This window comes from Dermochelys coriacea, chromosome 9 (assembly GCF_009764565.3).
Source record: "Dermochelys coriacea isolate rDerCor1 chromosome 9, rDerCor1.pri.v4, whole genome shotgun sequence".
NCBI classification, from domain to species: domain Eukaryota; kingdom Metazoa; phylum Chordata; order Testudines; family Dermochelyidae; genus Dermochelys; species Dermochelys coriacea.
In genome coordinates this window covers 93,707,702-93,731,623 of record NC_050076.1, presented here as the reverse complement: position 1 = coordinate 93,731,623, position 23,922 = coordinate 93,707,702, and the positions used below count along the sequence as shown (strand labels likewise).

At 41.4% G+C, this 23,922-nt stretch overlaps 1 protein-coding gene across 4 annotated transcripts in view; it reads left to right on the top strand.

Annotated features, from left to right (window-relative positions):
- The first annotated feature begins 2,255 nt into the window (after nt 1-2,255).
- MAMLD1 (mastermind like domain containing 1) overlaps nt 2,256-23,922 on the top strand; it is a 93,574-nt gene continuing 71,907 nt past the window's right edge. For 3 of the 4 annotated variants that reach the window (XM_043492563.1, XM_043492562.1, XM_038416892.2), the window contains exon 1: nt 2,357-2,592. In XM_043492563.1, coding sequence (XP_043348498.1) covers nt 2,551-2,592 — 42 coding nt within the window. In that variant the 5' untranslated portion in view covers nt 2,357-2,550. Of the gene's footprint in view, nt 2,593-23,922 lie in introns of all 4 variants that reach the window. The other variant, XM_038416893.2, reaches the window with a different exon arrangement.

Genomic DNA, 23,922 nt, shown 5'->3' with positions numbered 1-23,922 from the left:
TCCCCCCAGAGCTTCCTGCCCGCCAGCAGCCCTGCTGATCAACTCCTCCCTCTCCTCCGAGTGCCTCCCACCCACCACAATCAGCTGTTTCATGGCGTGAAGGAGGCTCTGGGAGGAAGGGGGAGGAGTGGGGGGGGCAGGGGTGGGAAGAGGCAGGGTGGGGGTGGGAACTTGGAGAAAGGGGTAGTTGGGGCGTGGCCTGGGGCAGAGTGGTGGCGGGAAGAGGTGGGATGAGGTGGGGGCTTGGGTGAAGGGGTTGGGGCCTGGGCAAGAGTGGGGGGTTGAGCACCCTCCAGGCCGGAAGAAGATGGTGCCTCTGGGGAGGCTTCAACAGAAGTGGGGCAGGTGCCTCCCACAAGGCAGAAGCCTCGAGTCCCGGAAGGTGCCCAGGCTCTCAAACTTCTGAAGATTATCATGTGTGGCTTGGGGGGTCAGTACGTTTCGCCACCCCGATCTAGGACCTTTCACAGTGCTACAGTTTGTTATTAAATTATTTTACTTCTTGTACAATGTACAAAATACTACATAATGCCACAGTAACTCTCAAAGATACACAAGACAACAAATTCTATCAAACAAGTAGGACGTTATCAAACAAAAAGCAATTAAAATAACACAAATAATGCTCAGGAATGTGGGATCATCATGAAATCTGTTGATGCATCCAGCCCTTAAAACTGGGGGTTTCACCTAAGGAGTTGAGAGACTGCTTCATTCAGGTGCCATGATCAAACCTTTGAAGGTATTCATTATTATTTTGTTTTAGAAACTTCCAACTATAAATGTAAAAAAATAAGGGCAATTTCATCCTCAGTGAAGCCAGGATAATTTCACTGGGACATGAGCTAAATGAGAGCTGAGGATGCTCCGTGTTAGAACTATCATAGGGTATAGGCCAGAGTCTGGCTCCTTATATTTATTTGGCCAAAGTAGTTCTTGGGTTTTATTAATAAAACTTTCTCTATTTTCTTCTTAATTTTAAGGGCAGACCTCTCTTAATGGGTATAATTTACTGCTATTCCAATTTCCAGTAGAAATGATTAAAAAAAAAAAAAGATATCCTCCATTGTTGTTTGTAGTGTTGCAGCTGTGTTGGTCCCAGGATATCAGAGAGACAAAGTGGGTGAGGTAATATCTTTTATTGGACCAACTTCTATTGGTGAGGGATCCAAGTTTTCCATTTACACAGAGCTTTTCTTCTTGTCTCACTCTTTAAAGAAAAAGACATTTTATTAGAAATTAAAAATTAACATGGTCTGTAAAAAATTTAGATTAAAATCTTAATATTCACATTGAAAAGGCATGAAGAAAAAGGACTGTCATCGAGTGATGGTTCTCAATATAGTTTTTTTTAATTTTTAAATCAACACACACAACCTGGGGAGAGCTCTCTGTAAACTAACTAACTGGAATACCTCTGGGTGCTTCTCACATGGTGCTACTGTATTTCCACATCTCACCCATTAGGTCAATGAATCAAGAAAAGGGATTTTTTTAGAGTCTCTGAGGTATCAGTACAGGAGTGAACATTATGGTGATTTAGGAAGGCAATGGAATGACATTATACTCACAATTATTTGTGAACTCAGTATGCTGTCCTGACTGCCTGTAACTTGCTACGCCCAGTAGTTTATGCACATTCCAGGAGGAGATCTCAGCCCCTCAGCTGCAGTGGCTATTCTGTCAATGCTAATATTCAGAAATCACACTTTGTGACTAGCACGTTTACAACCATAAGAGAAGCGTCCTGATTTTGGGCATCTCTGTATCTGTATTTAGCTAAATAAATGTACACGCAGGTGGTAGCATAGGAGGCACCTGTACAACTCCTTTACTACTAACCTGGGTTCACCTATGGGAGGTGAGTTTAACCCTTATTTGAACACTGTCCTATTTAATATCTTAGCCAGAATAGCAGAAAGAGCCAGGAAATCGCCATTTTTAGGATTAAAAATCTTTACAAATCATGTGTTATGCTCTCCTTTAACTGATTTGTATCCTTTGATTTGAAGAAAAAAATAAAGCTCCAGTAACTCTCTGTATATTTGTAAATTACCCTACCTTTTTGCCCAAAATGAAATTGCACATCCAGGAGAAGGCGATACAAATGCTAAGCAGATCTTTGCATGTTAAAGTACGGTGCATAGAGAGTGTATCATTATTTGCCTCCATGCACTGAACAAATAATTCCTTGGATCCAGTTTCTAAAGGGGAAAAGAAAGTGACACTTCCCCTTTAAGGCTAGAGTGGTTTGTGTGTGAGTGTGTGTGTGTGTGTGTGTGTGTCTCCTCCTCTTTGAGTGACACAGCAGTTAGATATGCCTATCAGTAACTTAAACCCCACAAACTCCACCTTCTAAGTGAGGAAACTGTGGGTTGATGGAAATGTAGTGAGCAGATTGAGACAGACAGTGAATCATTAGCAAACTGCAACGCCAGGATGAACTTGCCTGGAACCTAAAAGGAGAAAACAAGCTTAGTGTTTTGCTTTGCGTGGTTTCGTTAAATACAGCCAAAGTGGATCTAAAAGCTGGTTGATCACCAGTCCAAGATGCTTCTGGTTTCCCAGCGGGTCATGGAGCCACATATACCAGTAAGTAGCATGTGGAATTGATACGAACCGGAAAAGTTGTAGTTGATTTAAAAGGGCTTAATTCGCATCCAAATAGTTGCCTGCCCAGGTTTAGTGCAGTTTATAACGTGAGCGCCTCTGAGCCTGGCATTGTAAAGTTCTCAGGCGTGGTCCCTGGAAGTGCCCACCTTGTGCTGGCTTTATTCTGCTAGTTTATCTTTGTAAAACCACGGCTGGGATTTTCAAAATTTAAAAGAAACCAGGGAGGCGAGGAGACTGGACCCGCTCCTTGCTGATAAGCGGGTGTCAGTCTGGAAGGGGTCTGTGGGTGTCTAAAATGGTGCTGAACCGAGGTGATCCCTGCGATTGTCTGGTTTTTAAAAAAAGAAAGTGGGACGCGCTGGTGTGTGGCAGGAGAGAGATTTGAAACTCCGGGAGATTTGCCTCTGTGTCTGGCTGGGAAGCAGCTGCCTGGCAAAAGAGCGAGGAGCCTCCAACACTTTCCTCCCCTTTCTCTCTGTGGTCGGTCGGTTCAGTCCGAGAATGTGTCCAAGGTCCCGGAATAGTTTTATTTCTTACACAAATGCGGCGAGTTGGTTTGTTCATGATCTGAGATCCTGCTCCCTGCTAGCACCAGCAAAGAGAGTACAAATGCAGATAGGAATGCCTCTGGCGGCTGCCTGCACCCGGCACCGGGCTGCGATGATTAATGCAAAGGGTACTTTACTATTATTATGATGATTATTTTATTTCATCATGAAATGCGTCTCGAAATCCGTCCGGAAAGGAAGTAGCTGCTGTCTGATTTTTATCCTAGATTAAATGCTGACTGCACAGGAGACTAATAGGATTAGAAAACTGCCAATACCCTCAGCCCTCGGAGCTGTAGTATCCCTGTGTAAACAGAGCAGTACAGGAAGGCTCGTTTTAGGCTAATTACTGGGGGCTTTCGATTTAAACTTAGATCAAACAGACCTGGACGAATAAAAGCCATCCTTTTAAGGGGACTCCCCCCGCAAGGTGTCACACCCAGGCTGAGGGGTGCGTGCGTGTGTTTGTATTCTGCTGGCAGAAAAGTCTGTGGTTATTTTTGGAGTGCAAAGTGCACACTTTGCAGGCAGGATTTGAACAAAAGACGCAACGGAGAGCATCAGGAGCCCTCGAGTTATTCCTTCAGAGAGTTCGCAGCACAAAAGCGAACCCCTCTCAATATAAAGCGCGGTGCGAGTGTGTAAACAGGGCTGGCCCCGGAGTCAGGCGAGACGGTGCAAACGGAGAGTGTGGAGACTCTCTCTGAGACGGGGGCTGTTTTTAAAATAAAATGCATGCTGACTCACGTTTTTAAACTGTTTTGGTTTCTCACCCTCTGATTAAGAGCCGCGTTTAAGGCCGTCGCAGGGTAAACAAGCAGCTCGCTGTCTCGCTTCCCTGTCTGCCCTGTAACCTGCAGCCTTGATGTGGTATCCTTCCTCCCTTCGCTTTCCTTTGACACCCCCCCCGTCCTCCCCGCAATTATCTCCCCACGTCCTGTTGTCCGGACCCCCTTGGAAGTTGCTGCGGGGGGGCGGGTTGGTCCGGGTGCCATTTGGCTCCCGCTCGTTGCCAGGTCTCCTGGCCCCGGGGTGCCGTGGGGCAGGGCTGGGGGTATTGCAATTTGCAGCCTCTTTTCCTTAGGAGGGCGGGCGAGTTTGTAACCAGGGGTGACCGGGAGGTTTGCCGGGGGGGGGGGGGAACGGCAGTTCCCGGGGAAGGAATGGGGCTTTCGGTTCCTTTCAGGCCGCCCCCCCGTCCGTTCCTGGAACAATACATTAAAAAGCGGCTTTTGTGCTCCACGAGCCTAGCAGCCGAGCGAAGGGGGGGGGGGGGACTAGGGCAGACAGAGCCGCTTCTGCAGCGAGCCTAGCGTTTGTAACTGGAGATTTATAGGTTGCAGGGAAGCCTGGGACGCCCAGTCGCTGTCTAACGTGATCAGGGCTCTCATTCCCTCTTTGCCATTTGCAGGCTCCCGTCGCCACTTTGCATCTTCCCGTCTCAAACAGATTAGCCCTTCAGGCACCCGGGTGGCTCTGCAGGGAGCTTCTGCATCCCGGCTGGACAAGGAGCCTCCCTCTCTACCACGGGGGGGAGGGGGTGACCTTTATAATGACGACACTCCCCCCCCCCCTTTCCTCCTCCCTGTCGTGCTTCCCCAGCCTGCGAGCTGCAAATGTGGAGCTTAAGTGTGGCTGGTCCCTTCCCCGGTGCGTCTGGCGCAATCCCCGCCGTGCATGGCAGAGCGCGCGCGGTCCAGGGGGCGCCTTCCCCTCTCCTGCCGCTGCAGGGGCGGGCGGGCGCGTGGAGCTGCTCATGGTCCGCGCAGAGCAGCCGCGCCTCCAAAGCTTCGTGTCACACGCAGGCGGGGACCCCTCGCCTCCTTCCTTCCTGCTGCCCGTGGCGACACCGTGGCCTGGGATGATTTAGTTGGGGATCGGTCCTGCTTTGAGCAGGGGGGTTGGACTAGATGATCTCCTGAGGTCCCTTCCGACCCTGAGCTTGTAGGATTCTCTCCCCCTTTCTTTGGGGCGGTCTCCTCTGAGCTGTGGGTTGAACCCCCCCTCCCCAGCTTTCCAACATCCTGGAGAAAGCTGGGGGTTAAACTGAGCAAGGTGGAGGAAATATTTCACCTATTATATAATGTTCCCGTTGCTTTGGTTAGCCCCTAATCCTGGGTTAATTCCTAACACCTGCCTATCTCCGAGGTAGATGGCTTGGAGAAAGGAGAGAAACTGACCCTGAAGGCCTCGGGGGACCTGAATGAGTGCATTACCTATTGCAGCCAGAAGTGAGACACCCTCCCCCCCCCCCACCAAAATCAATTTACCTTAATGTGGAAATTCTTCCTCCCTTCCCCCTGCAATCAGCTTGCTAGTAGGAAATGGAGACAAAAAGCACTGGCAGGTGCCTTTCCCCTTCCCTGGTTTTAGACCAGGCTGAGAGGAAGGCTAGTGTGTCCACACACAAAACTGACACTGGCAAATAATAAGCCAAGAGTAGAACGTGGGCTCTCCCCGCCTTCGCCTCCTTTGTTGCTTCCCTTCTGGAGCAAGATTATTGGAAAATAAAGCTGCTGATGTGAGAGATGGAGCATATGGTGCCTCCAAAAGAGAGGGAGCTGAAATGGCCTTGAACCTGCCCGACTGACCAGCTGTTTGCTGCCAGCAAGAGCAGCTAATCAGCTCTTCCCCTTAAAGAGACATCTCTCTTTTTTCTAGATGCTCATAGTTTGCATACTAAATAGTATATTCTCAACAGGGGGAAAAGTAATGGGCTCGCATATTGCTTTACTAGTTATTGGCATGCTCCCCAGCCCAACACGCCCACACACTGAGCATGAGAATATATTTTCCTATACATTTATGTAAGAAAGCTGATTACAAGTATAATATTAGGGGTGGGAGACACTAATACTGTGATGGGGGATGCCAGATGCTTGCAAGACAAACATATGTGTTTTGTATAAGAGAAGCTCAGATGAAAGGCTGGTTGAACACACATACATACACGCTTCTAAGTCAAAGGCAGGCAAGAGTAGTTTTAATAAATTACTCTATCGTCTTAAATAATCATAATCTCCCTGTTCTGGCAGTGACCATTTTCAATTGTCTTTCTGTGCCATATGTTTGGAAGGGCAAAAAAAAGCAATTTGGGAAAGAGGTGTCTGGTTGGAGGGAAGAGGTGGGTTGAGGGAGATAGAAGGAAATTCCATGTTAGGAAACCATTAGCAGAGGGTGACTTCTAATGTTTTCCTGCCACTGACGTTGACAGTGACACAGATGTGTGGGTTGAACAGGAACGTCACTGAGTTTTTAAATTCAACCAGGAAATAGTCTGTTGCTGAGGGATGAAAAACAAACACTATGTATCGTAAAGCGGTGATATGCAGTTAACAGCTCCTCTCTCCAGTGAGTGAAAAGCTATTTAATGTTTATCGCTGAGCAGCCCAAAGCACATCTTGTTCTTTTCTAACTGGGTTTCTGATTACAAAAAAATAAAACATAAAAATCCTTGCAACTAATAAGTCAAACTCAGAAGGGCAAATATTTACAGGACTCCACTTTTAAATCCTTGAAACTGAGTAATTCTTTAGACTTCGAAGAGTGAAGGTAGCTATTACTGTTTCTTGGAAGAGTTACTACTGGCAGCAGTTAAAATATCACTCCTCTTATGGCTTCTTAGTGCACAGATATAAGAGGTGCCTTATAAATACATTGTATTGGGTATCTTTCAGTGAAATGTTCTTAATATTCCATTGTGACTACTGTACTTATTATTTATATTGTGGTAGCACCCAGAGATCCCAGTCAGGGTAAGAGACCCATTGCGCTAAGCACTGTCTGAACACACAGGAAGACGCAGTTACTGCCTTAGAGAGTTTATAATCAAAGATCCCAATCCTGCAATCAGAGCTCTGCAGGAGCAAGGGTCAACCCATGCGGATATTAATTGCAGGATTGGGACCTAACTGGAAACTAGCTGCAATGAGTGTAACAAACAATTGGAGGGAGAGGTGAAGGACAATGGGAACAGTAAATTAAGAAGGCTAAATATTTTACAACTTGAGAGTTCCCAATCATTTGATCGATAAATGTCCCATGTTCCTTGAAAAGTTACCTTAAAATAACTTTAAAAAAATAGCCGTAGAAGGATCATTTAATCTTGCAAAGAGTGGGGTAATTAGATTTATGCAAACTTGGGGAGCAGAGCTGTGGAGAAGTAGGAAGCTGGCTGAGGCTTTTGAATCGGAAGGAAATGGAAAATCCCAAAGTTTTCATTGTTCCTATCTGCTGGTCATTTGTGAGTTGTCAGAACATGAAACCTTTAGATGAAGGTGCTGGTAAGTTACGATTCATTAGTAATTGGTATGATTTTCGGATAAAGATAGTTAAATCAATTGAAATAATGATGGCACATTTCCAAAGAAACCTCTTTATATCTGACAGATTTGCCACTCTCTTATTTAAGGAATGATTAATATTGTATGCTGCTAATTTTCAGCCTCTATGGGGAGAGCAGTATTTTAGCTCATTAGTAAGGCTTTTTGTCCAATGTTCTCTGAGTTGCCATTTAGAAAAATGTATTTCACACTGAAGGACACAGAAGATATACCAAAGCTTTGCATTAAAATGTTTTATATCAATATTGATTTCTTTAAGGGGGTGTTTGTTATAAAGAGGTAGCTTTTATCCCCTTGAGCTCTTTGGCAATTATCTGGCCGCCATAAATGTTGATACGCACAGAATGGATGTAACTAAAAAAAAAAATCTCTTCATTCAAGCAAAAAAGGCTGACTGTTTGTTGGAGCAGATAGAATGCTGAGAGTATGAATAGACAAACCCATATGTCGCTGGTGAGAGAGATAAATGATGGACGAACAGGAGCTGGTTACTATGGATCAGCACAATAAACCAATTCCCATCATACACCTCTCTTAATAATATACCCGTTTCAGTGCTATTGATGGGTAACCTAGGTAGCACCAGTCAACTGTAAGTTTTCAACTGTTCTTTTATACATCTCAAAGAATAGTTGAGACTGTTCTAATTTTTTCAGATGTTGAGCCCTAAAATTATGCAGCACTTCATTTCTTGCCAGATACTTTGGAGGGGGAACTTCAGAAAATGGCCTTAGAATGCCACATGTAGAAGATACTTTGGTATGGTCATTAAGAGTTTTATCTTGTTTAAACACATAAGATGTGCCTGGTCAAAAAGGTCATTGCTTCAAATTAACTAGGCAACTTATACTGCACTTATCACTGTGGTATCTGAGTTCCTTGTATGTTAAACTGAAATATTTATTTTGAGTGGAGGTAGCAAATGTACATAATATTTTATTGATTACATTGCTGGTAATCAGTAAAACTGCTCTGGCTTTCTTTGCCTCACTTCAAGCTACTGACAGCTTCAGGAAAACTTTGCAAAACAATCAGCATTTACATCCCTTTTTGTATTTCTCTTGCTTTTTTTTTATTGGGAGCACTTTTCATGGAATACCAAATGCTTTGTTACTTAACGGTTTCACCTTATCTCCCTTTTTCCTGCTGGATATTTGTCACCTGCAGTTCCCTGAGAGCCAGATTGTGCCACCTTAATTCAGGATGAAGGTATCTCTCGATGTGAGTAAAGATAACAGAATTGGGACCATAGTTCTCTATGTATGACCTCATCATTTTCAAAGCAACCAGTTGCATTGTCACAGAGAGTAATGCATTCAGATGGGATTAACTAGAAAGGTCTTAAAAAATTAAGGTTCTTTATTCCCCATGTAAATCTCCTTAATAATAAATTAAAAATGGAGGGAAAGGAAACAAAGCAGAGGAAAAGATGGTTTATTTTGTTTTGAATTTTCCAGGCGGTTGCATCAACTCTTCTAAAAAGCATGTGACATTATTGTGCATCTTGAATGAAATGAGTTGCGTTCGGTAATGTATTTTGTCAGAGAGACTAATGTTCTTTTGTCTCTTGGTGGCCTGTTCTGGAAACACTTAGGCATGTTAGGGACTGTGATTGCCTCCCATAAGTAAAGGTTCACAGATCAGGCCCTGTGTCCTTGAGGAAGGGAAGTGTGAAATGCCATACTCCCACTTCTCATGGCTGCTTGTTGAAGGAAAGGAAAGGAAAAAAGGCTGAGAAAGGTGGAGGAGACCATCGTTTGGGTCAAATTTTTGGCTGGCCCTTGTATGGGAGAGTAGTTGTGAGGGAGGTGTGAGCTTGCATAAGGCCAGACTGAATTGTACCCCCTGTGCTCTGAGAGGATTGGTTAGCTCTGGCTATAGCAGGGATTACTTCTTATTATGATTATTTGTATGACTGTAGCACCTCAGAGTCCCTGTTATGGACCAGGAGCCCATTGTGCTAGGTGCTGTCCCTAGGCCTACGCTCACAAAGGGATGTAGCAGAGGGCATGATGCAGCCTCTGCATCTCCAGTTGTTCCTCTTGGGGCAGTGAGACTTCCTACTACCTCTTAATCAGTGCAATGAGCCAGTGATGAGTATTGACCCATTAAAGAGCTGCAACTGACAGGAGGCTGGTGAGCAAAAAATCATGTATTTATTTCGCAAGCTGTCCAAGCTCTACAAATATTGTTATGAACTAATGAAATTGTGTCCCTGGCAATGACACACCTGGTCCTTCTGGCGGACCATTTCAAACTCTTGCTTCTCTCTTGTCTCCCTGTCTCAGGCAAAGAACTTATACAGAACTGCCTTGTTGATAAAGATGCCAAGTACCTCCTGGAGCGTGTCCTAGTTCATTAATCATTGATGAGCTGATATTTCAGGACTGTCCAGTGTTACGAATGCACTCCCAAGTAGATCCGAGAACCTCGGAGAGACTACAGTTCTCCTTCACTTTGATTGCAAGATGTTTTCTTTTGAATCTACCTGGTGATGATGTAGCCACAGCAGCCTGTTGTGCTCTCCAGTTCAGGAACAGACAGATGGAGGTTCAGTCTGTTGCAGACATGATATGGATTACCTCTGCAGGGGAGGGTGTTAACTGTCTTACTGTTTCACCCCATGTCAGACAATCTATTGAGTGGCATCAGTGTAATAGCCCTGGGGGAAGGCAGGTTTTTTTATTTTTTTGCACCTTCCACCTTCATAGGTAATGTGTAAACCAAGTGAGATGGAAGGCATTGGAGAGAGATGAATGGCTGTGTAAAAGCAGGTTTCAGAGTAGCAGCCGTGTTAGTCTGTATTCGCAAAAAGGAAAAGGAATACTTGTGGCACCTTAGAGACTAACACATTTATTTGAGCATAAGCTTTCATGAGCTACATGCATCCGATGAAGTGAGCTGTAGCTCACGAAAGCTTATGCTCAAATAAATGTGTTAGTCTCTAAGGTGCCACAAGTCCTCCTTTTCTTTTTTGTGTAAAAGCAGTGGATTTTTTTGCAATATAAATGCTTCTCAGCCTTTCCCTCTCTAATTAGAAACCTTATTTTGAGGAACTTGTTAATAAGACAGTTTTATATCAGTCCTGACGGTCAGAAAAATATTTACTGGAACTTGACACACACCCACACATTAGTGGAGAGTATCAGCATTGTATGGCCAAGTGTCTTATATTTTGCATTGGTTTTTCCTTACTCCTTTCCAGGGAAGGTTCGTCTCATCTTTGAATTAAATACCTGTGAATTTTTTAAAATTAAACTCTCCCAAACCACACCCATTTAATTTGTCAGAATTATGCAACACGTTTTATTTTTGCAGGGAGTAGGTAGAGCTTTCGTATTTAAGATCTACATTAAAATCAGAACCAGAAAGGTAGCTTTCTAATTGTTAATATTAGAGGTTGATCATACTGTGATTATAAAGCCTGTAGTGCCATGTACGGCTCTTTAGTTTCAAGTTGTTGATCCTGATCAGGCAGTCAGGGTGTCTACAATAACAATAAAGAAAAGGAGTACTTGTGGCACCTTAGAGACTAAGTACTCCTTTTCTTTTTTGTGAATACAGACTAATACGGCTGCTACTCTGAAACCTACAATAACAATAGCATTGATTTCTAAATCACATGTTTTAAATAAGATTTAGGTGTTAATACTGGCTATTTGAAGACTTACTCTGACTTTTGAATGTTACTCCTTTTGGTTGGATTGCAGTTGTAACGTACTTGCTAATCTCACATGTTTTTTGTGCATGTTCTCAAAGACTGGCAAGCTTTATGCTATGTGTTGTGAAGAGGGCCCAGTTTTACTAAGCTGCTTGTCTGTCAGGGATTAATTTAACCTCTAATTACTACATTTTCTTCACAGTTTGCTGCACATGAGCATGCTATAACAAAAGCACAAAGAAGTATGCCATTTTATTTAGCCACTACTCTGAAATTAATTTAGGGGGTATAGAGTCAAACCTGACACACTCGGTGTTAAAATAATTGTGCTGGCATTAGAATTACAGTACATAATCTTATTGCTTCTAATGATACAACGGCACTAGTGTAAATGGTGGTGTTAACTCATTGTAGCCAGAGTTATAGAAATGATCTATAGCTAGGGAAAAATTATACTTACTGTTTTGGCAAATATTTCCCCAGAAGTACTGCATGGTCCTGTATTAATGCATTCAATAATTTTGGGTGAATTTCAGGCTTTTATAAGGGTGACGTTTAAAGGTCTTCTGAATTGCAACAAATAAGCATTTAATGTGGCTTGGGTTTCTTCCAGATGGGTTTTTTTTTTTTAATAAAAAATCTGAGGAACAACACACAAGGCTGTATAGTTTCCTCAGTCTGTATGTGGAACTCACATTGGCATCAAAAAAGGTGCTTTGAGAACAGGGTATGGTCCTGAAGGAAGGTGATGAGTCTGATTTTTGTGATGAATCATGTTTCTGAATCTCTTCTTTTCATGTATTGTGCTCCGTAATGTTTACAGTGAAGGTTTTTTTTGTTTTCCCATTTAGATTGAGAGGGTCTAGCTATCCCAGCAGAAACATAGCCTTTCTCTAACCTTGGCAGTATTGGATGAAAAGAACTGTATTGTCTGCTAGATCTTTTTCATGCATCTCCTCGTCCTAACGTTGACCACCTCTGAGCAGGCCTAGTGAAGTTACTTTGAAAGTGTAATTTATTACATATGGCTGGAAAATAATTGCTCACATATTGCTGTTTGACTTCTAGCAGAAACAAAAGGTTACTGTTTGCTTTGGGGTCATGTATGTGAGTTGTGCAGTGATGGCCCAATCCTGCAGTCCTTGCTCAGGCAAAACTCTCTCACTGAAGTTGATAGGACGCTTTCCCTAAATAAGGACAGAGTAAAGACAGCAGGGTTTGACTCTGAAACTCGCCTTACTAAAGATGTGAAGTAACATGGTGTCGTCACACGGGGTTGAGGCAGGAGTGACAGGATTGCCAAATATAGAAAGAGATGGATCGTTCTCTTTGTCCTGAAGAGAAATCGGATTATTTCCAGGAATCCCTTCTTCCTATATTCTCCATCCCCAGCCCAAAGTGTAATCAGTTACTGTAAACATTTACTCTTATAACCCCTAATTTGAGGGTAAATTGAACCTAAATTAAAATCAATCAGTGTAAGGGAGTGGATGGTTCAATAGACTGGTAACGAGATATGGAGTCTTCTAGTAACCAAAAATTATATTTCATGGCTGTTTGATAGCTACTGTGAAACAAGTTGTAGGTCCCACTTCAGTTCTTAGTGGCCACAGATGTTCCTGTGACATTTGGCACCTGTGTTTGCAGTCTTAAAGAGGCCAAGGACTGAATGAGCAAGGAGACTGACTAATGCTCTCACTACCTTTTTCAAGTGTCCACTAATTTTGGTTACCTCAGGTACTGGGCTTTCAGCTTTGAGACCCCTAGGACCTGATTTTTCAGAAGTGTTGAACATCTACAGCTCCACAGACTTCAGTGGGAGCTGCACACATGCTCTACCACTGAAAATCTATCTGTAGGTGTCTCAAGTCACACCTCCAAAAATAGATGCAACTAAAATGAATGGACGCAGTTTGGGAGAGTAGGCATTAGCCTCTCAAGGTATGTCTACGCACCATTTTTGGAAAAGGCTTCCCAGGCACAGTTGGTGGACTTGGGCTTGCGCTAGCGCTCTAAAAATTAGCTGTATAGACAATACATTGAAGTTGCGGCTTGGCTCTGAAACCCACCCCACTTGCTAGGCTTCAAAGCCCGAGCTCCAGACTGAGCTGCATCTTCAAAGCTCTATCTAGACAACCATTTTTAGCCTGCTAGCACAAGTCCCACTGGCCAAAGTCTGTCAACCGAGGCTGTAGGCTTGCTCTAAAATGCTGTGCAGACATGTATTCACTTTCCCATCTGTGAAATGGGGTTAATGCTATTCTTGAAGGGTGTGATGTGACGGTTAACTAATTAAAGTGCTTATGATTAATTGAGGTCTTCATTTTCCAGTGCCTTAAGTCTGGCACCTTCCACATGTCTGAAACTTATATTTAAAAATAAAGTCTGCTAGCATATTATCGGGACCCTACTAAATACGAACATTATATAAAGTCAGCTTTGTTGCAAACTTAACATTCAGAGAAAGTGTGACAGCTGAAGCCTTCAAACAGAGTGTTCCAGTTACACCCATGCTTTGGCTCCAGTGATCCAAATAAACGAAGTTGAACTCTTTTTAAATGGACGTTGCTTACTGGTATTTTCCTCTTTGGTAGAGGCAGTAATGAAGAAAAAGCTCTCTAAGGGTGGGGAAATGAGACACGCTTTCAGGAATACATTATAATAGTTTGTTTACCAGCTGAGGTTTTCACAAGCTTCTATTTGCCACAATTGATTATGTGAACATGCTAAATGGATATTGTAGTTTGTACTGTTCCACTCAGACCCTAGAAGCCTTTTCCCAATACAGTCAGATAATAGTTTCAAAATAACTATCAAATATCCATCTGGTATAGTTAACAGAAAGATACAGAATACATACTGAAGGTAATTTCATTTTGCTATGACCAGCTGCTTCTGCTTTTACTAGTTTTCAGAACTCAGAATTTATGCATGGAAATAATCTCAGAACTTTTTGGTATTTCAGTAACCTAGTAGATGACAGATAAGGACTTGGGTTTTGCCTGCTTCTCTAAGGATACTTATTTTCTTAATTAACTCTGTTGATTTTAAAAAAAAATCACACAGGCTGCAAAAACAATTATGTACAGTACTGTAGTCAGTAACACAAGCAGAAGGTTTTGTTCTGTGGCTGCCAAATGGTGACTCATTAGAAAAGAATGTTTGTTCCTCCCTTTTCAAAGTTATTCACTACAAGCATCAAATATCTGGTGTTGATGCTACTGCTCTGAAATGCCTGATATTGCTGATGCACTAAGAGATAATTCTTCAAGATTATATGATCACAGGCTGCATTCAGATTTGTTTCACAACTAGGGATTAAAAAACCTGACTACCTTTTTAGCACCTCGGTTTGAGTCTAAATAATAAAATCTAATTTAAATCAACTATATTGCATTTTAATAATGTTGGGGGTCATCCAAGTTTTTTAATTGTGGATCATTTAAGCTATTTTTAAACACATGGGACTATTTAATCTCTGGTTAATTTTAAACAAAAAAATTTGCATTGGGTAACAGCGGGACATTGGCATTTGTGTGATGTGGAAGATTCTTTCTGCCTTTCGCTGCCAAGGGTGATATACTCTGCATTTTTTCTAATATTTCATCACATCGAACTGTCAGTGAGCTGTACTCAAGAGTGACACCCAAAATCCACCCAAAGAAGTGTCCTTCGCTCAATATCCATATTGTTCTTGGCTCTCTGAACCTTTTCTTTTCTCTCTCCTTCCCTTATGCTCCCTCATCAAATCTGTAGAATAGGTAAAGTTTGAAATCCTCCTTGTCTCATCTCCTATTCTTCTTATTCGTGGGCTTGGTTGACTTGAACCCTACATAGCTCTGGATGGATGTTTTCGTGGTTGCAACAACACTTGCCTTTGACTTGAAGCAGAAGTGAGTGCATTAATGGCTTTTAGTCTTTATCAGAAGTGAATCGTGGTCACAGATCCCAGAAGGTAGATCAGCCTTAATTTCAAGTGAAAGTCCTATGTCCTCAGATAACTTTTCACATCAGTTAAAATTCAGTATTCTCAAAATCCATGGGTGTAGATGAGTGAAATATAAAGTTTAGGGCAAGCATGAAGGATATAAGTGAAAACTGGGATGCTTTTCCTTACCCCCTCAGGGCCCCTAAAGTCTGTCCACTGTAATGGAGTGATTTGATTACTTTGTAGTGTTAAACTAAAAGGATAAATCTAAGTGCCTTGGGAAACAGATCCAAGAATCAGAAAAACAAACAAGTTAATAAATGTGAAGCATTTCTGCACCAAGTTGCTGGAGAAATGCTACTTCTAGAAGAGTGCAGAGACAGCTATTTGGGACAGTCTGTTAGGATAATTATGTTCATTATACATTGTGCCATTAATTGATGCTGTGATTGCTCTGTGTTTTGAAGGGGGAGTGTTTGGCTTCTATTAGCAATAGATTTATTAAGTTTTTTATGAAGGTCACAGACAGAAGTAGAAAGCACCCCACTTTGCTTCTCGATCTCTCTCTACATTATGTTACATCTGGAAAGAGTTTGACTTAGGCAGTCTTGTTTGCCTTTACTCCTTCTGGCTCTGAACATCTACCAGTTCTTTTTTTCTTCTCCCCTCCTCCCCAAAGCTGATGGGATACACAGCTTTTGAATGACTCTCCATAGAGAGCGTTTGAAGTCAAAATTAGCCACTCTAAATTGTATCTGATGCTCACATGCCCAAACCACATACAGTCAGGATTCACTTTGTAAAGACATCATGCATAGAAATCTTGCGAGCTGCGGTAATGTAGACTGTCAAGTACTGTTGTGTGAGGAAACGCATAGCACTCGCCTGTATGGAACTGATTTTTTGTATGTTGCTATTTTGTGACGATAAGGCGTGAATTAATTATCGGAAGTCTTACGTAAGCCAGTAGCTTTAATTTTATCATATCTGAGGATGGCAGCAATGGCAAACTGGAGGGTAAATGATAGATACTGGCAGCTGGCCAGTCCTTCTAAGTGTCTTATATCTGTGCATTTCTAATATTTCTAATATTTCATCATTTAAAATGGTCTCCATAGTAGCCAAGCTCCCACTTACAGCTTCAGACTAATCCACAGAAAGTCCCTTTGTTAGTATTCATACTGTGAATAGAAATAGTTATACACTGGGATTGTGGAAAATTGTACTATTGAATGGCTTACTACACAGAGTACAGTGGAGGAAACTGTTACACTTTTTATGAAACCAAGAGTTCAGTTGAGTTAAATTACCCTAATGTTACATGAGTTTATAACGTTCACACAATTACAAAGGAAACATGTTCTCGGTGTGCGTGTGCATTATTAAGAAAATGCAGCTAACCAAGACTAGCTAGTATGGTCTGAAAACATTACTCTCTATTTTCTTTAAGAAGCCTGATGAGTGTGTGCAGGTAGAGTTTGTATATAACTTCCATACCCAGTATGTCAGCTGGGCTAAAGCTTCTGCTATGATTTCCATTGTAAACTTTATTCCTGGTGATTTCTAATTAACCTATAAACACTTTTTGTGTGGAAACTTGCTATATTGTTGCTCCAGGTGGACCCACAGGTAAAGGTTTTCTTTGTCCTTTCTTCAGTTTACAATTATTCTTTTCCTCCTTTTATTTTATCTTTGTTCTGCAAGAGCAATTAGACTCTTTTTTTCAGCAGAAGAGTCGACGTGCACCCTCTGTCTATCCATGTGCAGTGACTTTTTTCTTTGCCCACAGGTCTAGATAGGTATTAAACTAGGGGATAAAGTGCAGGGTGGCTTGCACCTTTTTTTCCATCTGGCTCAATTGGTAAAATAGTCTTAGATTGCCCTGTAACCATCTTTTTCTTTGTTAGGAGGGGTTTTCTGCAAGCAAGTCGACTCTCCCACTGATCTAAAGCCCACCTATTAGATGACTGACCAAAGCAGGCATCTATGAATTTAGACATTAGTGCAGAACTGCAATATGCAGTGTTCGGCTTTGAGCCGGTGCTCATTGTGGACTATAGGTCTCACTAGAAAGCAGGCCCACTGAGATGGCTCTGAAGAGCTGCAAATGAGACTGCTGCCTAAAACTCCTTCTCCTGATGAGGTTTATGAGAAGCTTGATGCACTAATTTCATGGAAGAACAGATGCCAGTCCTCCTGCCCAAGGTTTGGGAGTTACAGGCTGTCTTGAGGCTCCATCATCCTGGGGATCAGAGAAGTGATGCTCTCCATCATTAACTCTAGGCTTTTTTAAAAGATTGATTATGTAGCAGTACATCCTGATATCAGGAGACTGAAGGCTTGTGTAGCTCCTTAAAAGAAGGAACTGTAATTCATTTAGTGTAAAAAAGCAGAAGGGAATGTAAGAAAGATTTCTATGGTTCTCCCTCTTCAAACTTTCTCCGTACGTAGAAGAAAATGAGTCTCCCTTCATTTCACTGTAGAATAGGGCTGATCTATAAGTTTGAATGCTCCAAAATGAATGTGTGGATGAACTCTGGTTTCCTACATGAGCAAGAATAGCAAGCTTTAGGTGGTATTCAGTCTGAGACTATAGTGGTTTCTGGAATGGGAATATTCTCTTTCCTATCTTCAGGAAGCTTGAACATTCTTGATTAGTATTCATTTAGCTGTAACTGATCCAGGAAGGAATGGTTCATAAATTGGCTGTCTAGAGGGACTTGCAGTTCCTTCTGGAGTCCTCATTCATTGGTCCAATTGACATACTTTTGTAGGGATGAGGTGACTAGATTTAATGCTCCTGTGACACTTTTTATCTCCAGAACACTTTACAGATATCCACCAATTAATCCTCACATGATGCTTGTGAGTGAGGTAAAATTAAGTATTGGTCTTCCCATTTTACAGATGAAGATGGGGAAAGAGACTGTAGAGATTCGTCCAAGACTTCAAAGAAAGCTAGAATTAGGCCAGGTCTATGCTACAGATGTATCCATATAATGACATCACTCTAGAGTGGGCAAAATCCATGCCCTGGAGCAACGTAGTTATAGCAACCTAACTCCAGATGTAGATAGTGCTGTGTTGACGGGAGAACTTCTCCTGTCAACACAGCTACCACCTCTTGGTGGGGTAGATTAACTACGCTGAAGGGAGAAATTCTGCTGTTGGCGTAGTAGTGTCTTCACTAGAGTGCTACAGAGGCACAGCTGCAGTGCTGTACGTGAAGACAAGCCTTTAGAATTCAGAAGTTTCTGGTTTCTACTCCTGTAGCGATGTAGTATTTCTTCCTTGAAAGAAGAAAACTGTGAGAGGCTTTGGAGTAAAGTCTTGAGGAAGTCCTAGTGATCTTAGTTGAGGTTATTGGCAGAAGATTCAAATTGTTCCATTGGTGTTTCTCCACGTACCTTGAGTTCAATTTCATCTTTTCAAATTGAGATTCTGTGTTCTCCTCCATTGACATTGCAATCTCTGACTCAACCGTCTGGAGCTTCTCTCCTCAGGATTTCTTTTGCATGGGTATTGAACGCTCTCTCTATAGGCCTCTTCTCAGCCAGCTGTACTATCTCAAGGAATGATAGGACTTGAGGTGTCAGTATATGGAGAGAGGTATGATTCAGGAATTCCCTTAGAAGCAAACATGGCGATCCTGAAGTAGGGCTACCTTTTTATTTTGGCCTGTGATTTCTTGATGTTATTCCTTTGGTCCCTGATTAGCATATGCTTAAGCGCTTTGCCTGAACGTTAAGCATGTGAGTAATCTCATTGACTATGGAAAGGCCATTCAGTACCCATTGACTTCAGTGGAACTACTGACATGCTTGAAGTTAAACATGTGCTTAAAGTAAATTGCTGAATCAGGACATTTCATGAACAGTTAAATCCTGTCAGCAGTTTGTGGCTTTTGAGAACTTCATATCAATAGGAGTCAATTAAGAAAGCTTAACAGCTGAGGCAATTTGTATCCAAGTATCAAGGGAGAAACCTCCTTTGCAGACCTGTATAAACTGACAATGTGATGTCAAACTTTTGTCAGACTATTCAGCTTGGTTGGATGTAACATGAAACCTCTCTTTGGGATGCAGAACCTTCCAAGGTGAAGCCTGAAGTGTCTCACTGCATTTGGTAGAACTATTGGTTCTTAGTCCCACCAGATTTACATTGGTGCAGAAAGGGAAATTTGTCCTAGCCTGAAACCTGCACTACTTAGGCACCTTGCTTTGGTCCCAGGACAGTGGCTGGAGCATTAATTTATAACTGAAATAAAATATTATTTGTTTCAAGTTAGTTTCTTGTGCCCAAGTTATTGCTATGCAAGATCCAGAATAAGGAAGAAATGCCTTCCACTGATTCAACCCTGAGCCTTCTATCTGCTTGCACCTTCAGCTGGGGGCCTAATCCTGCAGGGCAGAGTGTATCTCCTATGACTTGTTAAGAATCCTCTCATCTTTTGCAGGCTTGAGCTTTTGGAAAGAAACTAGCGGAAACCGCTTTGTCTAGTCTAGATTTGACTATAAATTCAGTATCCTGCTGTTCTTGGAATCACTACTTCTAGCCTTAACATTCTATGGTGAGTATCATTCAAGAGACAGAGGCAGGATAGGGGAGTTGACCTGTGCAGCTTTTCTCTCTCATTGTTAGGTCTTGGTTCAAAATGTTTATTTGTTTGGACCAAGCTTTTTATTCTCCTTTTGAGAAGGAAATGAGGGATCAGCAGAAACAACTGATTTGCTTCATCAACTTAGTCTATCTGGCAGTCCATTTATTTAAACTTTGGTATTTAATTTGATAAGCTCTTCTCTTGCATTTCTGTGCTCCCGCACATTAGCCAGTATTTTTCTGTGCTACCGATTGGAGGATTGTACATCAGATAGCAAAGTGACCAGAATATGCCACTCTAAAATGATTTTTAAATGTAATTCAAGCAGAACTGCAGATAATAGGAATAAAAGAATAGCTGTTTAATGGTGTTATCAATGGGGAAAGAATTTAGGCAGGATTATGAAAAAAAATTTATTAAGAGTGGAGGATCTAGAAGAATGGACTGATATTCCTCTGGGTCTTTGAGCAATCAATTTCCCTTTCTAGTATTCAGTTACTGCTAATTGTATTGATTTTTATCAAATATGTGTACAAATCAATTTTATGTTTTAGTGCTGTTAAAAGCTTCCTTCCTTCCTTATAGGCATTAGTGCCCTGATCATTTTAATTGTCTCATTTTTAATGCTCTGATTTTGCTGCATATTTTCTTTAGATTACTGTTTATTTAGACCTTAATTGATTAGGGATTATATGTAGATGTCTAGGGTACGATCAAACATACCTCACTCAAGCATTAACTCCCTAGCTTCGTGGGACTGTTTTTACTTGAGTAAAAACTGTAGGGATGGGCCCTCCTGTTGACAAATAATACGGGATGGATAGAAAATTCCATATAGCGTGACCTTACCCCAAACAGCAGGGGGCAGGTACATTAATTGTGCTGTACTCAAGTTTAGATAAATAGAGACTAAGGATAGACTAATACTGACTCAGCTATATTATTAATAAATAGATATGAATATGAAGTCAGGGAGATACAAATTAAACTTTTAAAATAATGCAAGCTGTTTGGGATGGACAAACTCCTCCATTTCTGCAACTTGAGTAACTCATGCCCTTACAACAAAGTAGTTGTCTGAGACCTCTCTAAGCACAGGAAATGTATGGAGCTCAGAACAAAATAAAACAACATTTTCCCATTGTGTTTGTTTATGCCTATGGCAGTTTAAATTGTTTCTGTCAAACTTACCTATTTTCCAAGATATCACTCTCCTTTAAAAAAAAAAAAGTACACAGCTTTGAGTTCAAGAAAATGTATATCCTTTTATAAGTAAGCCGGAGAAATTGACTCATATAATTGAAATTGTTTGGTCTGTGCAGAGGGCTGTCAGATACTGTATGATAGACTTTGAACTTTTAGTGGTGTGAGCAGTAGTAATGAGAACCAGAGGAGTTAGGACTCTGCTATTCCACTTACCTCCAACTTTAATATTACACTGCGGATTTTATGATACTGTGTTTTCTGCTCTCATTGCCAGGTCACTCTTTGGAGGAGGGGAGAGTTGCATAAACAAATGTCCAGATATATGGGAGTATCTAAGAAAAAAAAATCCCCTTCCATAAAGAAGTCTAACATCATGACAGACTTAAGGGAGATAATATTTTAAGTTTGAAATTTTAAACAAAAATTGTTCTCTTCCCCAATCCTGCTGATGTTTCTTCATAACATAGCAATTCCTGCTGAGAAACTGAGTAAAAACCAAAGGCTTCTTTGCTTGTCCTATCTGCCAATAACTGCTCCCAAATCCAGCAGTGCTGTGGAGAAAGAATGCACTTTCCAAGCCATTGTATGTGCTGTGATCTGTATTGCCCAATGTAGGTCCCATTTAGGAATTTTTTTAGAAGCCAGGAAATCAATAGTCCTTTTTATCCCTACTTCAGAAGGAAGTGGCATCATTTTATACATCATAGCACAATTTCATCACACCGACTGGCTGCCATAACAGTTTTTCTTGCTACTGACTGTTTGATAGTTTCTGGTACAGTATAGTCACTTCAAGCATAATCATATATATGGTATTTTAAAAGCTGATTAAGAGAAATGTGTCTATTATTGTTTGATCTGTGTACAGAGTAGGATACCTAGCTGCATTGCAAGTTAGACTGAGGGTGGACATATTCTGCTTATATTAATAGATGAATGCCTATAGAAACTGGCATGCCTTGTACCCTAAAGGGTAAGTAAGGGCTCTGTGGGAAGAGAAGCTGTGCTAGCATTGCCTCTGGCTTTGCATAATATTGCAAACTGCAAGTCCATTTTTTTCAAGAGGTTTCTGCAGCACCCCCTGTATTAGGAATCACAAACTGGATCAGCTACATGAGGGGTCATTATAACACAGAGAAGATAAATGTACCGGTTCTGCTGGAGGCTGTCCTCAGGCTGTTTGTTATGTGTCTCTAACACTGTCACTACATCACACACTTCCTCGATCTCAGTATTACTCTACAAGCCTGTCTAATGGGAGCCACTGTTGCTGATTCCGGCTTACCCTGACCTACTTCTTTCTTGTGTCCCAGCAAGCTGTCAGGAGCTATCAGAGCACTGGGAGCTGAAATAAACACTCACTGAGGGGAAAAGCAAGTCTGTCTCCAGTGAATGTAATTAGCTTTGTTTAACTGGCTTGTTTGCTTTGTAAATCGCATCATTTTTAGGCAAATTTAGGGTGTAAAAATATCTGTAATTAAAATCAAATGGTGCATAACCTCATTAAAGTCAAGGGGTTTAGAAGTTCAGCAGAAAAGTTGTGACGTATGCAGTGTGCCTACAGTTTTTTGGGAAGAAGAATTAAGGATACTTCTTCTGAAGAGCAGTTTATTATTGCAACGTTAACATCTTTGGACTTTTGCTTGAATTTGATAAGTGAGACTTGGATCTTTATATCAAGTAGTACAAGTTCACAGGGTAAAGTTTTAGAGCCTCTTCTTTTCTCGCTCTCTTATGAGCTAAGCATCAATATAGCATGTGTAGGTTGAATTCCCACTGCTTTAACGGGACATAATTTAAAATATGCCTCCGTTCTGCAGTGTTGTGTCCTTTTGTGTGTTGGCCACTGAAGTCATTTTGTAATTGGGCTGTGCTAGACAAATACAGAACTAGGTTGGCAAGGCTTCATTGGGCTAATTTTTAATGCAAGACAAAGACATGCAGTGCTTTTATCAGAGTGGATGTTGGGATCCAGTTTTTCAGATACCATACTGTATTAATTTTGAGAATTGATACGCTAGGGCTCTAACAACATAGGATCTCAACCCCTCTTCTGTTGAAGTTATTGACAAAAGTTCTTTGATTTCAGTGGTATCACGATCTGGCCTGTAATGTAAATGTTCCAAATAAAGACCCTTCTTCTTGCCTTATCAGAAACATTGTTTTCACATTCTTAGGGTCCCCCCCTTTACATTGTGAATATACAGCCACACCCACATAAACAAATGCTTTCTAAGACTACATCTGTTACACAGATCCCTCCTTGCACTGAACCAAAACATTAACAGAAATGGACTAAGGGCTGAGACAAATAATCCATAAAAAAGAGCATGTTCAAAAGAATAAAACTTGCTGCTGTGCACCAAAAGTTAAAACACAACAGAGAAATTACTTTGTATTAATTCGATGCCTTCCATTGTTGTTGGCAGTAGAAGAATACCTGAAGAGGAGTTCTGTGTAGCTCAAAAGCTTGTCTCTTTCACCAACAGAAGTTAGTCCAATAAAAGATATTACCTCACCCACCTTGTCTCTCTGTGTATTAAATCTGTTTCACAAAGCAGCAGGACTCCCTTCATCTCTGAAAAGAATGAAACGTTGTTCAACCAAGTGAGATTTAACCATCTACCCTACTGTGATGTATTTATGGTACCTTAACTTCACTGAGGAACATAATGAACAGTTTATTTGCTTTATGACATTTTATACAGTTCACTGACACACTGCATGGTCTAAAACAAAATGGGAAGGAGAGATGCTGTTACTTGGGTGTTCATATTTTGGAGCCCTTTTGGCTCCACTAAACTGTGTGTGCAAGATACAGGGAAACTGCCAAGGTATGTGAAGGTTGGCAATCATATGTAATTCAAACAAAAAGATGTATTGCAACAGATGATTTTTTTTTTTATTTAAATTGCCCGCCACACATTAAGGCTAATAAGACTTATTGCAGGATTGGATATTTCCGTGCTGATTAAAAGTAAAAAATAAAAAATTCATCACCCTGATTACTTGATTTATATACT